The sequence below is a fragment of the Festucalex cinctus genome, chromosome 6, assembly GCF_051991245.1.
Source record: "Festucalex cinctus isolate MCC-2025b chromosome 6, RoL_Fcin_1.0, whole genome shotgun sequence".
In the NCBI taxonomy this organism is placed as follows: Eukaryota; Metazoa; Chordata; class Actinopteri; order Syngnathiformes; family Syngnathidae; genus Festucalex; species Festucalex cinctus.
Window position 1 is genome coordinate 29,225,014 of NC_135416.1, and position 16,697 is coordinate 29,241,710.

At 41.8% G+C, this 16,697-nt stretch overlaps 1 protein-coding gene across 7 annotated transcripts in view; it reads left to right on the forward strand.

Annotated features, from left to right (window-relative positions):
* LOC144020694 (syntaxin-3-like) overlaps window positions 1–16,697 on the forward strand; it is a 268,512-nt gene that overhangs the window by 34,864 nt on the left and 216,951 nt on the right. For 5 of the 7 annotated variants that reach the window (XR_013283944.1, XR_013283943.1, XM_077524419.1 and 2 more), the window contains exons 5-7: window positions 7,554–7,624; window positions 13,195–13,303; window positions 13,495–13,568. Coding sequence is in view for 5 of the 7 variants with exons in the window: in XM_077524419.1 (XP_077380545.1) it covers window positions 7,554–7,624; window positions 13,195–13,303; window positions 13,495–13,568 (254 nt within the window). In the remaining 2 variants the exon portion in view is untranslated. Of the gene's footprint in view, window positions 1–7,553; window positions 7,625–11,510; window positions 12,028–13,194; window positions 13,304–13,494; window positions 13,569–16,697 lie in introns of those variants that run through there. The other 2 variants (XM_077524421.1, XM_077524422.1) reach the window with 2 other exon arrangements.

Here is a 16,697-nt window from a genome sequence, read left to right on the forward strand (position 1 = left end):
AAATTAGGAAGTGCCTAGCCCCCTTTGTCTTGGATTGTGCTATTTTTAAATGACTCAATAGCGTCCCCTAGAAATGTTGAACGAAGCAGCCCCGGTTGTACATTTAAGGAAGATACACAAATACTTTTAGGTGAACAGGAAGTGAGCTACTAATTTTTCAATGTCCCATTTTTGTCGATTTTTGCACATTTACTGGGTCATACTTTTGCCCACTTCTCCTCGACGTTTCATCAAATTTGCTTCAAACTTGACCTGGACCATGTCAAGACGTGAGTCAACAACAGGGGAAAAAAAAAATCTTGACTTTTCGAAATACTATATGATGAATGCGGGGCATCAAATTTGGTGTTTCGCAATGAAAAAGGATATGCTTAATAACTTCCCAGTACATGTTCCACAAAATCCCAAACTTGACACGTATATTTATAGTCAAGGCTTGAAGGTATCTCTACGACAACATTCAGTTATAAATAGTGATGCACGATATGAAAAATTTCAACTGATACTGATAATTTTCTGCTTTGTATGGTCGATACCGATAACCGCTAATTTTATATATATATATATATATATATATATATATATATATATATATATATATATATATATATATATATATATATATATATATATTTAATATAGCCTTCATATAATCTGCAATTTGTTCATCCAGGAATGGAAAAACTGATGTTTTAGTAGTTCTGATTATGACAGCAAACAAATGTGTCTCTTTCAAATGTGTATTTTCTATATGAAATGTCAAACAGATAATTACACAAAATAAAAAGTTAGTTTTTAAATTAATACAGAAATACAACTGGTTTATCTGGAAAAACAAAACATTCATGTATGTATGCATTATACAATAGGAATGCATTATTATGAATTATTCAACCCTAAGTGCAATAGTGCATGAGGATGAGGTTGGTGAACGTTTGATAAAATTATATGCATTAACATTTGTCATCCTTAATTTAAAAAAAATTGAAATCAAGTAAATAGACAAAATTGGTATCGCAGCAACACTTGTGGGTGCGTGGGTGGTTATGTTGTTTCCCGTGGTCCTGTGTGTTAAGGTTTGAGTGTATTGGACAGGGATTCGGTGCAGACACAGGTGAGAAGCTGGTAGCGTGCAAGTTCTTTAATAAACAATCAAAGGTGATGAATAAGACGTGGGGGCTGATTCCAAGCAGGGAACATGTGATCCGCAGCTGAGGTGCTTTGGCTGGACGAGAAGAGTGCAGACTTGGTTGGTGCAGGAGATCTAGACAGGTATAAAAAAAGGCAGATCAGAACAATGTCTCGAAGAAGGCAAGATGCAACTGACTGTATGACAATATACGACGATCTGGCACCAGGGTGCGGTACAGGGCTGGCTTATATAGGCTGGTGATTGTTGATTGCCGGCACCTGGTTCCCGCTCAAGCTGAGTCTCCACCTTGCCAAGCAGCACTCACACATACACACATACACACAAACACACAGGGGAAGAAGAAAAAGGGGGCAGGGCTCATGGGGAAGAGGCCGGAGCCCTGACACTGTGAGGGAAACACAGACTGGAAAATAATAAATAAGTAAATAAATAAATAAATAAATAAGCAAGCTGCTTAGATTCACGTGTTTTGTTGTGGCTTGGTTACAGCCGACAGTACCTGGCATTAAATAGTTAGATCACTGCTTGGCTTGACTTTAAAAGTTAAACATAAAATAACATATGATACGCATCCTTGAACCCCCCACAATGTTAGTCCATTCTTGTCAATCAAGCTGTGGCCACTTCGGAGGATGCAACGTAGCTCCAAATGTGCTATTAAATTGTAAAAAAAACGGGTCAGCTACAAAAAAACAAAACAAAACAAAAAAAACGGCTGCTTGTCTAGCGCTATAAAAGCCACAACTTTGGCGTTAATGGCTTTAGATTTGTTGTTTCTGCCTTGCTGTCTTCTTAAATTAGCGCCGTTAGCCTAGCAACATTAGCTGCTACAGCTGTGCCTCATTCAAGTTCGTTCAAAACCGCTCTGTTCCGCTTTCTCTCCTCTGTGCTTGCCAAAAGTCGTCTGGATGGTAATTGTCATTCCGCCTTTAGATTTGTTGCTGCTGGCTTGTTAGCTTAGCGCCGTTAGCCTAGCAACATTAGCTGCTGCCTCAAGTTTGTTCAAAACAGCTCTGCCATGGTGAAGGATTTTCAGGTGGGCAAAAGCCTTCTTTCCCCCTCTTAGAACCCTTGCTGAAAATGTTTTGACCTTCTGCCATGGAGAAAAACCACCACACTGGTGAGGAGGACATGTTGATTGCTACGTGCTAGTCTAGACAGCAGTGTGGGGTGGACCAAGCTTCGGTTAAGCCGTTTTTTTGTTTTTGTTTTTGTTTTTTTATGCCGGTCTACAAGAGCGAGAGGCGTGATGATGTAATCAGCACAACATGGTCTATACAAGACGTAAGCAGCGCGACTTGGTGTATTGTAGGGTCCTCCTCACGTTGCAAACAGTGTACAGACTTTAACTCATTCACTGCCTTTGACAAGTATACTTGTCAATTGTATTTTTTAGAGCGGTGCTAAATGGGGGCGAATCTGAGCATGCTCCACTGTAAATATCAAACTTGGAAACAACTTTACTGATGCCCAACCACGGGTAGATGACATCATTGCCCCATTTTATAGGAAATAAACACAGTTTCAGAGTCCATGGTAGAAATGGCTGTATTTTGGCAAACCTACATTTTTCTGCTGTCAATTATAAAAGAACGGGACGAGACAAAAAGTAGGGAGTCTATTCTGTTATTTGGTAGATTCGGTTTATATCTAATTATTGAATGTAATATCACGCGAGTATTGGAAATGTAAAAATTTTCTATAATGACTGGCAGTGAATGAGTAGATGTATCGGACCTTTGTATCGGCAAAAATATACATATCGGGCCGATGAAAAATGACGACATATTTTCCCATATCGGCCGATATTGTATCGGTCCGATAAATATCGTGCATCCCTAGTTATAAATACAGCACCACCTAGTCCTTGAGGCATAAAAAAAAATACCCAACATACGGTATTTTGTAAAAAAAAAAATTGTGAACTCATTGTAATTGTGATAACAAAGTAATTTATAAATATTCTTTACTTTCCACCACTCAAAATGTTCACTGGGGTCAGACCTATCCAAACATATGCATTTTTTATTTGTTTTATTTATTTTTGATAAACCTCTATGGACAATAATAGCAAAATCGTGAATGAAGGATATGCTTAATAACTCCCTGCTACATGCTCGAAAAAATCCCAAACGTGACATGTATGTTTATAGTGAAGGCCTGAAGGTATCTCTATGACAACATTCAGTTAGAAATACAGCGCCACCTAGCCCTTGAGGCATAAAAAGGAAATACCCCACATACGGTATTTTGTACAAAATTTGTATACTCATTGTAAATGTGATAACTAAGTCATTTATGAATATTCTTTTACTTTCTACCACTCAAAATCAAAATCGAAAAAAAAAGAAAAAAAAAGACCTATCCAAACACATGTACTTTTGAGTTTGTTTTATTTATTTTTGATAGCTTCTAAAAAAGCAACATTGTGCAATGAGTACCACGAACGACGATGCATATTATACTTTTACAAAAAATGCCAATCAGGACAACTCATTGCCTAAAAATAAAAAAGGACACTGATTTTTGCAGATCTTAACATTAACCAAAACCCATTGAGATTTACACACTCATCACATTTGGCAAAAAAAATCCACATGTAAAGGTTTATTATGCCATTTTCAAAGAAATTCTGCTTCCAATGTGCCAGTACCCCAATGTTACAGTACCTCAACCTGCAAGTAACCACAAAGTGGCCCAGGCTGCGAGGGTCCTTTATCGCTGCTCGCAGCTCATAATGTAGCAGGTGGGGTAAGATGGAAAGTTGCGACAATGGAAACGCTTTCGAAACTGAATCTGTACACTCTGGTATGATTTTGTCGCAAAATAGGTCTCCAGGGAGAATATCTTCTGCTGATTTGTCCAAGACATTTTCAGGGCAACTATAGCTGAAAATGATCATCCATAGGTTCACCTTTCACGTCCTGCAACAGAAAAGACATTCGTTAAAAAATGGATTTTTTATCGAATAAAATATGGGTACGCATCTTTTTGGGTCACCCTGTATTTATCTCTTTATTCACTACTTCTTATTTATTTACTGATGTAAAATGTATTTACTTGTAAAAAAAAAACAACAACAACTATTCGTACTTCAAAATGTTTGCTTTGTTCTTGTTTACTGCAAAACTGATGTTTATGTTTATGTACAGCACTTTGTATACAGCAATGCCTGTTCTTAAAGCGCTTTATAAATAAAGTTTAGTTGAGTTTTCTGCAGGTTCTTAAATGCAACATTCTGCCACTTCACGTTCTGTTACTGTGGTAAGGGTATCCGATTTCTCACCTTCAATCAATATGTATGTATATATATATATTTATTACTGCAGCAACAGCAGTGACGCGCCGCAAAAGATGAACGGCTCCCGGGTCAAGGAGAAGCCAGCTTGCGAAAGACGGTTTACGGCCACATTTCATTTCCCGATTTGTGCTAAATAAACACATAACAGAAAAATCGGATAAGGCTCGTTTCCCTTTTTTCATTTTTATTAAAAAAAAAAAAAAACGGGAGACGACTTGTTTCCCGTTATTTGTTCATATACATCAAAACAAAAAACGGAAATCGGTTTGTTTCCCGTTTTCCGTGTCCTTGCTTCAGAAGGAAAAACGAATGGCCGAAAAATACACGGACCCCGGAACCGGGTCGACCTCGGCTTTCCATCGGTGTCGGTGACGGCCCTCTACGACCGTCCGGTCCGTTGATACAGGGCCGCGAATTCGTGGACCATGCTGTCCTCCTGCTGCTGCTGTTGGTTTGCTCCAGCGGGGGGGAGGGATTGAAAATTGTGAGGGTGGAGTTCGCGCTGAGCTAGTGACGCGTAAAACCGACCTGCTGAAACGGCCCATTTGAGAGTGCTGTTTGAGCTAATGTGATACAAACGGCCATAGGAAAGAGAAACATGGGCCGTTTATTTTACAACTTTGGGAACTTAGTCAGGCTATGGTAAGGCATACTTGTGTCAAAACCCCCCAAAAGTGAACATTTCATATGAGGGGACCTTTAAGCTCTCTCTGATCTGAACTTTGGGCAATTACATCCATAACTGTATGAGTTGTAAGAACACTAGCCTTGTTTCTCTTTGTGTCTCTAGAACCTTTTTTCTCAGTGTTGTCTGATGAATGACGTGCGTACAGGGAGGTAATTGGATTGCAGGCAATCTCAGCTTCAGTTGACACAAACATCGCCAATTCCTTGAAAGTTGGGAATTCTTGCTTTTCATTTAGGCTTTGTGTGACTTGGCGAAAGCTGCCCAGTCTGGTAGCTTATATACGAGCTTCTGGTTTCCCTCACAGTCTTTTAATATATTGAGACCCTTAACATGAGGCATGGCGTCTTGACAGACATTCAGAAAATCTGAGAAGTTTCGGAGCCCTTCAGCATCCTTAGGTAGAATCCTGGGCCAATTAGCTAATTTGACTCTAAATGCTCTCTGAATGCTGAATGGCTGACCAAAGTGGTGGTTTAATTTATTCCAAGCATCCTGGTAAGTGCTATCATCATTTCGGAAGAAGGTCCCATATAGTACCTGAAGTGCTGGTCCACCAACACATTTCTTCCGATAATACAGTTTTTCAGCAGGAGTGATAGCTTTTTGGTCAATGAGAGATGAGGATGACAATTTCTATTCTGTGAATTGAATAGGATCACTGTTGAAGACGAATGGCTCGGGAACAGAGAGCTTATTCAAAGCTAAGCTGTCTTGAAAGACCTGAGCAAGAGAGGAAATGTCTGTATGAGAGGCTGTAACAACAGGTTGTGGTGGAACTGCAGATTTAGGCAGCCTTATGACTTCTCTGTCCTTCTCAGTGCTAGTGCAGTCAAGATCATCACGTTCCATTTCCTTATTTCCATTTCCTTATTGTACACGTTCAACTTGACCCTGACTACTAGTACCTCCATCTCTGCCTGCAGACGATCCAACTCACGTCGTTGTGCCTCTAGAGCTTTCCGTTGTTCCTCTTCTAGCTCTCTTATCACTTTCTTTTGTTTTTATTCTGCAATCGTCATCTCATAATTAATCTCCTTCGCTGCTAGCAAAAACAAAAGGCTACTAGCGTAAATCAACCACTTAGGAGACGCTATCGTTAGCTTCAGTTCAATGGAAAATAACACAAAAAACTCCTTTTCACGTCATGAAAAATCACAATAAAACAACACAAATACCTTGTCCCCATTCCAGCTAGGCGCTTAGACAAAAACGGTGTAAATTGGCGATTCAGTCAGTAACACGTTGAATCACGGTCCTTTTTTTTTTTTTTTAGCGTCTTCTGTTTCGTGTAAAGAGACCTCGAGTGGATAGCACTTCCTATACTGCCGGAAGTGCACCAAAATAAAAGCACTTCACATAAAAATTACAACTCAAATAAAGCATGTAGGGAACAGGATGTTTACATTAGAAATCCAAAGCTTGTCAAATAAAAAGGTATTTTATGAGTTTGTTACACATACTGTTTTCAGTATCTTAAGTAAATTACAACCATACCCCAGACCCCCAACAGTAGTTAGGAGAGAGCTATCTTGTAGTGCTTTTGGCCGATGACATCAGTCCAATGTCACAAATGAAAGCACTGAATCCGGATCTAACTACTCTTTTGACCTAAGTGATATGTCAAGATTAAATATAAAAACACATGCTTACATTTCAAAGGCAAATTGCCAAGTCCGAACAACTGCCAACAACAACTGGGTGCCTCCATGTTTTAAGTGTCGAAGACAAACTTAACGTCTTCCTGGAAATTCCACAGAAACGAAGGCCAGATTTGAAGGCTAGATTCGAAGGCTGCGTGAATTTGGACACTGGCGCCGAGTCGCACCGGAAGTGACATCACGGTCATGCAGCCCCCATAATCCTTGTTTGGAAGACAGTGGATGACTGGTTAGCGTGTCAGCCGGCAGTGCTGAGGGCGTGAGATCGAGTCCGGGTTTCGGACTTCCTGGGTGGTGTTTACATGTTCTCCTCATGCCTGCAAGGATTTTCTTTGTGTATTCCGGTTTCCTCCCACATTACAAAGACATGCATGGCAGGTTAATTGTTCAGGGTGTACCCCGCCTAATGCCTGAAGCCGGCTGGGATAGGCCCCAGCACCCCCGCAACCCCTGTGAGGAATAAGCGTTTATGAAAATGGATGGATGGATGGATGGATGGATGGATGGATGGATGGATGGATGGATGGATGGATGGACATTAATAATGGAAAATGTTCTGAGACGGCAGGGTTATCTTGGTCTCTGACAATGTATGTAGAATTTTTTTGGTTTTATATCAACTGCATAAAAAAAAAAAACATCTATTGTACTAGAAACACGATGCCCTTGTTGATCAGCGTAAAAGCAAATGAATGTCTTTTTGGTTGCTTGTATGTGTGTACTCATGTACAGTATGCATAAATATTCAAACAGGCATTGAACACCAGCTTGAGACAAACAAAGATGAGAGGGCTTCTGCTGACCTCAGGATAAGAAAATCACAGGTTAGAAACATCCAACAGCTAGACCAGGGGTGTCAAACATGCGGCCCGCGGGCCGGATCAGTCCCGCAAAGGAGTTTAATCCGGCCCACGAGATGATTTTGTAAAGTAAAAAAAAATTATAATTGTAATGTCGGACTAATTAATCAGCCGGTGCAAAACAAGCAAGCAAAATTTATAAATTTGTAATTTCACAAACAGTCCTCAGATGAGCAATGCAACTAGTAGGGGAATCGTCCTGGATGTCATTTTACACACAACTTAAAGTTACGTTTTTGTTTTTAAATTATTATTATTATTATTATTATTATTATTATTATTATTATTATTATTTAATTATAGACCCACAAACATGTTAAATACAAAAACAATTACTAGTAAGGATTAGTGTCCTTTTAACGCCATTAACTGCACCACACAATGCATTCTGGGAGCAATATATGTACAAAACAGGTTGATTTAACACTTCTGGAACATATACCGGCAAAGTGTTGCTGCGTGCCATTTGCATTTGTGTTATTTTTCGGAACAATATGATTACAGTTGAGCTCCGTAATTTAGGGCTGGGCCATGAAAATCTGCGTATAAATGACGGCAATCGTTTTCAAGTTATATACCATTATTTTACCGATGCGGCCCACTTGGTAATATATTTTCCTCCATACGACCCCTGAGCTAATATGAGTTTGACACCCCTGATCTAGAGAAAAACAACATGATCTTAAAGAATGACACATTTTGAATCATTGCTGTGGAATTGCCTGAATGTGTACCATAATGTGCTATTACAATGCTGTAATGACATACTAAATGATTCCCCAACTGTTAAATGTGTTTTAATTATTTAATTCAAATTTAATACTGTATATTTCCTGAATGTAATTCCTCCTTCATTACCCTTTTAATTAATGGCACATGTATGTTTTGTTTAATTGTTTACAATGATATTTTGAGCGAGAACGACATATATTATTTTTTAGAAACATTTGGGATTTACTTGAGTAAATCAGGCATTAATATCTGGTAAACATAAAGTATAATATAATAAAATGATTACAGTGACATCTCTGAATTTGGGGCCAGTGGGGCCTGGCCCGACAGTCCGCACACAGTTGCGGTCCTATCTTTCTTGTCAATAAAAAACAGAATCCAGCCCCACGGGGGGGAATGAGGGACGGATCAGGCCCGCAGCGAGCGATTGAGCAATATACTCTCTTAAGGCTTCTTTTTCTGGCTGAGACACTTGGTACATCTTAACATTAGGTAAAGGTGCGTTAGGAACAAGATTTATAGCACAATCATAGGGACGATGAGGTGGCAACGACTGGGCTCGGTCCTTACTAAACACTTTTTTCAAATCGTGGTATTCGGGGGGAACTCTAGTAACGTCTATGACTTCCGGCTCCTCAATCGAGGAGGGTACGGGGCTCTCAGTGGACCTTAAGCAATGGGAGTGACAAAAACATGCTCCAACTCTCGATTGCCGGAGTCTCCCAATTAATATCGGGGTTATGCAGTTTTAGCCATGGTAACCCTAAGAAGACAGGGGAAGAACGGGACGGCATAATAAGAAAACGTCGCGTCTCCTGGTGATTACCAGACAACTTCACTTCAAGGGTAGCGGTGATCCGAGTTACCACCGCCAGAGGGCACCCGCCCACATCTAACACCCGTCGTGGTGTTCGAAGACGAAAAATAGGACACTATTATAAATATGTTACTCGGCCAGGATCAAGAAAACAATCATCCGAACCAGAGTCAACTAAGGCAGAAATCTTAAAGGGGCTGTCTGCCGGATTCACTCAGGAAAATGCACTTTTTAAATACAGGATGTACACACTTTAACTTTCTCTCAGTCTACACATCTGTGTTTTTGTTAATCTTTTGTGGTAATTTCGTCCTAAACCCCCACCTTCCCAGCCTGTATTTTGGCATTTTGTGTTTGTTTTGTAAACAGCGGGTCGTTTCTGTGGAAAGACAGTACAGTGGAACCTCTACTTACGAACGTCTCTTCATACGAAATTTTCGAGTTACGAAACTCCTCAACGGGAAAATATTGCCTCTTGTTACGAAAGAAATTTCTAGATACGAAAGGTAAAAATACATTACCGAGCGCAACATACTTTCGGCTATGGCTATTTCCTACCATAGGTACCTATGAGCGTAAATACTAGATCGGTGTTTGTGCATCGTTCTGGCATCCCATTGGCTAAGAGGAACCTCTACCATAGGTATGAGCGTATACTAGATCGGTGTCTATTCAGCGTCCTCATCATTCATCCCGCGGCCCATGAGGTGTTCGATAGTTTTTCGTAAATGTATGAACTAACGGCCAATGAATTTGTGAAAAAAAATCCATGGATGAGTTCTTTACAAAACACCAGGCAAAAAACAAAACAAAACAAAAAAACACTTCTGAGAGAGGAGAACATGAACAAGAGGGCAAAAAACGATGACGACAGCAGTTAAAAAGGTAAATGACCATCATTTTTACTCTTTACTCTATTCTTTGTTTTTTACATTATGCACAACTCTCATTTATTGTGCAATAATCTAATTGTAACATGTTTTGATGCATTTTTATGCTTTATAAAACATTTATGTCTGAAATTATGTAGGCTTGGAACGGATTAGGGCATTTACATGGAAAATGTGTCTCTACTTACAAAATGTTCTACTTAAGAACTTTCGTCCAGAACCAATTAATTTCGTAAGTAGAGGTACCACTGTATTTACAACCCTCCAGCCAATCGCAGAGCGGGAGGTGGTGTGTCGCAAACGGGGCCGGGCGAACGTGGCATCTTGGTGACGTCAGTCGCGTGGCAATTTGAAAGCACGCACAGATTTTTTTTTTCTTCACTCACTCATTCACACACGTAAGCTTCTGTGAGTGAGTGAGTGAGTGAGTGAGTGAGTGAGTGAGTGAGTGAGTGAGTGAGTGAGAAAAAAAAAATAATCCGTGCTGATGGGCAATAGGGACGTGAAAGTAAGCATCCTTTAGGTCGATTGAGGTGAACCATTCTCCTCGGCCGACCGTCCGCAACACGGCCGATGTAGTCAGCATGCGGAAAGGTAACATAACGCTTGAGTCTTCAAAGATCCAGGATAGGAAAGAATCTGCCTTTGCCTCTGTCTTTTTTGGAATGAGGAAGTAGGGGGAGTAAAATCCCCCTGGGTGAGCAAAGGGAGCGACGCTTTGATAGTGGACTTGGCTAGGAGGGCTTCCAGCTCCTGATCTAGAGCCAATGCCCTCACCGGGTCGGTGATGACCATTTCTCTGACCCGGTTGGAGAGAGAGGGCGTCGGAATTGAATCGTGTACCCATGAGTTAAGGTTGAAAGCACCCATGGGTCCGAAGCGAGGGCAGCCCAATAATTGAGCTGCCGACTGCTGGCCTCTTGGGCTCAATCCCTAGCCTTCCCTGATTTAGGGTACTGGGAGGGGCGCTGTGCAGTGTGTGTAGCACGGGGCTGACTGGGATGGCCTCACCCAGAGGGACGGTCGCCGTACCATGCCTCCATGATGGTCGACGAACCCCAGGTTTCCCACACGAGGCATACGTTCCAATCCGATAGGATTAAGGAACCACATTCTTGTCAGGGCACGTCCATCCGCAGGAAGCCGAGGAAAAACACTCGGGTTGAGCCAGCAGGCCTGAAGGTCAGTCAAAAAAAGACGAGATTCAGGGATCCAAAAGGACTCTGATGAGTAGTCCATCGGAGTGAGGCCACACTCAGCAGGAGGTTGAGTCCAACTTAAGACGTCGGAAAGCCCTGAGCATAACCTTCCGCACCAATTCCTCTCCAGCTGAAATTCGCTTAGAAGGAAGAGAAGTCGGGCTGAGGACACAGAGTCCCCTAACGAGGTGCCACATCACCCCCATCCTCAGCATCCTGGAAACAGACTGCAGAGGCCGCAATGGAGATTGCATCATCGCCGACTGCGTCCTCTGGGGAGAGCAATTGGGGGGTTGCATCTGGCACGACCACATCTGCGGCAATCATCATCCCCGTCGGGGCCTGCGAGGTGGAAGGGGTTTGGCCACTTCACTGAGCTTGCATTGTTCTCACAGTCGCTTCCAAACGCCTTACTTGAAAGGCCAACTGCGAATCAGTCCGGCTTTTCTTACTCCAATGTGCATGAGCAGGAGAAACTGACCTGTGTTTTGCCCGGGCACCGAGCAGGGGAGGGGGGCGGCATCGCCACCCCCGACGATGACCACCCCTGGCCGGCCACTGTGATCTGCTGAGGCGCCACATCAGTCGACGTCGTGGCTACAGGAGGACGGGACGCTGCCACTCTCGTGTCAGCTACTGTGTGACAGTCGAGGCAGCAGTCAGTGCGACCTTCTTCAGGCAGGAAGGATACTCCACAGTGCCTACAGCGAGCGACGTCCTCCATAGCAGCCCCCAATCGACGTGCAGTCAGTGAGTGCACGTCTATATGCTGCTTTCTTTGTCTGGGATAGGAGGCGAAAGCCACCTTGTCACCAACGGAATCAAACGAAGCTCCGCGCAGTGATGGCGGCAGACTTCGTGAGGAAGAGGGAGCGACCACACCGCAATTAAAGAGTTACGTACGTGGTCGTATGTGTCGTCATAAATTAGCAGTTGGTGTGATAAACAGTACCTTAGCTATCCAAAAATATCAAAGCAGATGGCACTCCCCCGTAAGAGTTGTGCAAGTCGTGTAAACAACACACTCTAGCAGAGAACAAGGTGATGATACGGTTGATCGTATCCTCTCCTAGCTATGAAGCTAGGAGAGGATACGATCAACTGTGTCATCACCAGCAAGTCATATCCAAAGCAAGTCAAAGTGACTTTCGTTCAAGATGTTGACTTAAATCATACACACCCTGAACTTGAAGATGTACACAGTCAAGAGTTGTTGAAGGTGGAGAAATCCCGTAATGATGGCAGGAGAGCTCAGGTCTATCCATACAACTCACAAAGCCAAGAACCATCGCAGCCAAGGGGGGCGAGTCCATTATGACTTTACTGAAGTAAATATCTGTTACAAGCTTTGAAGGTAAAAGTAGAAGTAGAAGTTGTTAATTCGTTCGACATGTGGTATGAGGGTGTCTTCAACATTTTTTTTCATCCACTGAACACTATTATCCTCCTTTTTTGAATCAGTTAATTACTTGTATAATTTAAAATGGAAGAAAATTACCCCAGTAGTTTGACATGAAAAAATATTCTGAATGTCATTCGCAAAAATTTCTAAAATTCCTTACTTTAATGCATGTAGCTTTGTTTATTGCGCAAACACAACCTGTCCTACCTTCAACGTAATCATCTGCTGTCAAGATCATCTTTGGACAAAATTAATAGTGTGATTAATCTGCATTAATACATGATTGTGATATTTTTTTGTGATTGATGACGCTTTAACATTGATTTATTTTATTATGTACATTTGTCTTGTAATTCTGTTTGCAAGCTGTCAAGACTCTTTTTCTTTTGAACAACACTATAAATAAAATGTAAGAAATATATTCATATGATGGTAAGGTTTTTAATTTTTTTCACTGCTGAAACACAAGTTAACAAATTATCTAAATTCCCCAGCATGCCATCCTGGCGAAGAAATTTGTAGAGGTAATGACAAAATACAATGAGGCACAAGTTGACTTCAGAGACAAGAGTAAAGGACGGATTGCCCGACAGCTTGATATCAGTAAGTTGGTTTGTTTGTATACTGGATGCCATTACTGTTCATGTTAACGATAAGGTTCATATCACCTCAAGCATCAATATGCTGAACACATCCCAGTGCTGTGATGGTGACATTTTCTACTGTTGTGTTCACCCAGAGGTTATTAGAAAAAAAAACTTCCATTTAATTTTATTTTTTGTTCTTAATTATAGCAGGCAAAGCAACAACTGATGAAGAACTAGAGGAGATGCTGGAGGGAGGCAACGCAGCTGTCTTCACTGCTGGGGTGAATATATTTCTTGTAGACGTCTAGTGGTGCCTTGACGTTTGAGTCATTCCATGACCAATCTTGTAACCCAAAAACGAAGAAATATGTTCTATGTTAAATGTTTTAAATGTCCCAAAGACGTATAGAAGCTGCTCGATACACCTAGAGCAGAAGGCGTATAAGAGATCAACCAGGGGCCATGTTAAAACAACCTTGATTTCCCCACAATTCAAAGGAGATTTATGAATGATGAAATTTAGCTATATTCTAATGCTAATTGCTGCAAAACTGAAACAGATACAAATACTTTTATAATAATAATTTAAAATAATTTATAATACTTTTTTTCCTAATGAAAGAAGAGACTCTAATCTTGGTTTTGGTAGGTTCCATGTTTTTATAGCAATAGAACACAATATTCTGTGGGCATTGCAAAATCAGTCAAAATTCAGGAAAACAGCCGGGAGTGAAGGGGGTTGCTTCAATGAAAATGGCTGGGATTTAATGGAAATGCCATTAATACGTTCCAGCACCGTCCTGCAAAAAATAAGAATTGGGCAACACTGCTTTGCTCCGCAGCAGTCATAATAATAAACTCCTTTTTCTAGCAAAGCAGTCACATATTACTCATATGTATGCGAAGCAAAGCAGTCACATAACTAGAAAAATTTCCGCGGAAATTTTGGATGTGACTGCTGACTCTTGGAAGGTGGAAAGCCGAATGCACTGAACAGTTTGCCAAATCCTGTTGAAATCAAGTCACTTCCTATTGAAATCAGGTCACTTCCTGTTCATTTGAGGCCAATCCTGGGTCACTTTCTGTTGAAATTAGGTCATTTCCTGTTGAAATCGGGTCATTTCTGGGTCACTTCCTGTTGAATTCAGGTCACTTCCTGTTGATTTTAGGTCAGTTCTGGGTCACTTCCTGTTGAAATCAGGTCATTTATGGGTCACTTCCTGTTGATTTTAGGTCAGTTCTGGGTCACTTCCTGTTGAAATCAGGTCATTTCTGGGTCACTTCCTGTTGAATTCAGGTCACTTCCTGTTGATTTTAGGTCAGTTCTGGGTCACTTCCTGTTGAAATCAGGCCACTTCCTGTTGAACTCAGGTCACTTGTGGGTCACTTCCTGTTGAGATCAGTGTAGCGATAATTGGGTCGTCTTTTGGACGAATTAATAATCTGGACGTTACAGAGGTAAATTGTATTTACCTCGATAACCTCTGGGGCACCACGTTGTTTTTGCTTTGGGTTAACAGGAGCAAACAACGACCAAAATCCTTCTTTCATCAGTCATTGATAATCTAAAGTCGCCACACTCGATATTCAGTGGTTCGTTGTACTAACAAAAGAATAATAATCCACTCGGAAACACAGATGACTTAGGCGGAATAGAGTTCATAAAAACATGCATTTATTCACGATTGCTACACTACAGAATCAAAGCACTGCCTATCTAACTATTCTACCGTCAGAAGAAAAGGAATAAAATAAAGCGAATGAAAATAAGGAAGGAATGCAAATGAATAAAGAAACAGGGAAAAGAGAAATTTGACCTGCCAGATCTGTGATATGTTTCAAACGTAAGTTGCACGCAGTGGTACCAATTTTGGAATCAAATGCAGACTTACGAGCATTGTTTGCGTCGAACGAGCAGAAAGGTCTTGAAAAAAAAGGGGGAAAAATAGTCAATGTTCGTTCCAAAAAGGCAAGAAAATAAAAAAAGTTATTCCACAGGTGAGCACGGGGAAACCGCTCAGGGGCCTGGCGTAGGTGCGCGGCTCGTGCCTTGATTGGTCGGCGATCCGGCGAGGTTGATTCTCGCCAAGGTTGGTTTTGCTGGGCAGCTGTCCGAGTTCAGGTGTTGCAGCTCGGTCAGTACGTGCCTGCGTACGGGGAAGGCCAGCCGTTGGAGGTGCGTTGGCACTGCGGCGGAACGCCACCGAATAGCACGTGAGGTGCGCGGCTTAGGTGCACAACCTTGAGCCCGGCGATACGTTGCAAGTGTACGCCGGGGGCCGCGGAGTCGGGCGGCAAGCACCGATGGTGGAACAAAAAAACCAAAACAAAAAAAAACAAAAAAACAAAAGAGTCTTTGGTCAGCGTTGCAGTTTGCACCTGCTTTGGCGTGGCGTGGAGCGAGGGTCCACTCTCGCTAATGGATGCTGCCAGAAAAAAAAGGCCACGTGGTTGGCAAGTTTCTTGGAACAAAGAGTTCGCAGCAGGCTGGGCCACTTGCAGGTCGTGCACGAGAGTTTTTTTGGAGGAGGCGGGAGAGCAGGAGGAGAAGCAAGAGAGTGAGCGAGGGTCTCCTCGCCCTTTTTAAAGTCTTTGGGCGGGGCTCCAGTGGGTGGTGGCACACCCTTCTGCTCGCTCGGGCAGACTTTAAGAAAAAAATTATTAAAGAGATTAATAATTTGGCATTAAATTTGGTCAGTCTGGCAAATCAGTTTTCCCACACAACCCGTTTAACACACATCGTAATTAATGCATCATAAACTAACTTGTGAGGTAACTTCTACTTGTCTAATCTGACTGAACTGAGAGATATTGATTATCTTTCATTCTTTATGGTGTACACATGAAATAGGATGTTCATACACACAAAGATATAACATGAATTATTCGTAGTTCAGTTGTCTGTCAAGAATTATCATGGTATAGATGTGTAAAATGCGGTTACTTATGTGAATTGTCACGAAGGATAGTTCCAAGTTTCGCCACTTGGCGGTGCTGTTGCTCCATCTAGACGTTCCAGGAAGGGCGAGACGCCAGAATATCCTTTTGTGATTGATAAGAAGTCATGAACATTCCTTTGATCGGTCATTTGTGTATTCCAAACCATTGGAGCCATTTGTTCGGGCTCCGAGAAGACTGCTTGAATACACTCCTTCGGCAGACGCATAAATTCCTTTGTCACCTGGTCAGCAGCTTCAAAAGAGTTTTGTTGGTGGCTGGGTGACCACCTGCAGAGCTGACCAGGCTTGGATCCTGTCTGGGCAGTGGAATATTCATGCACTGCAGAGAATTTGCTTTAGGAGAAGCAAACTTAAAAAAAAATATATAGAGGGTAGAGTGTAACTAGGCAATAGTTGTTACAGACCCCCCTTCGTCAAGCGGGATGAATCTTCAGGATGTCCAGGTTGACG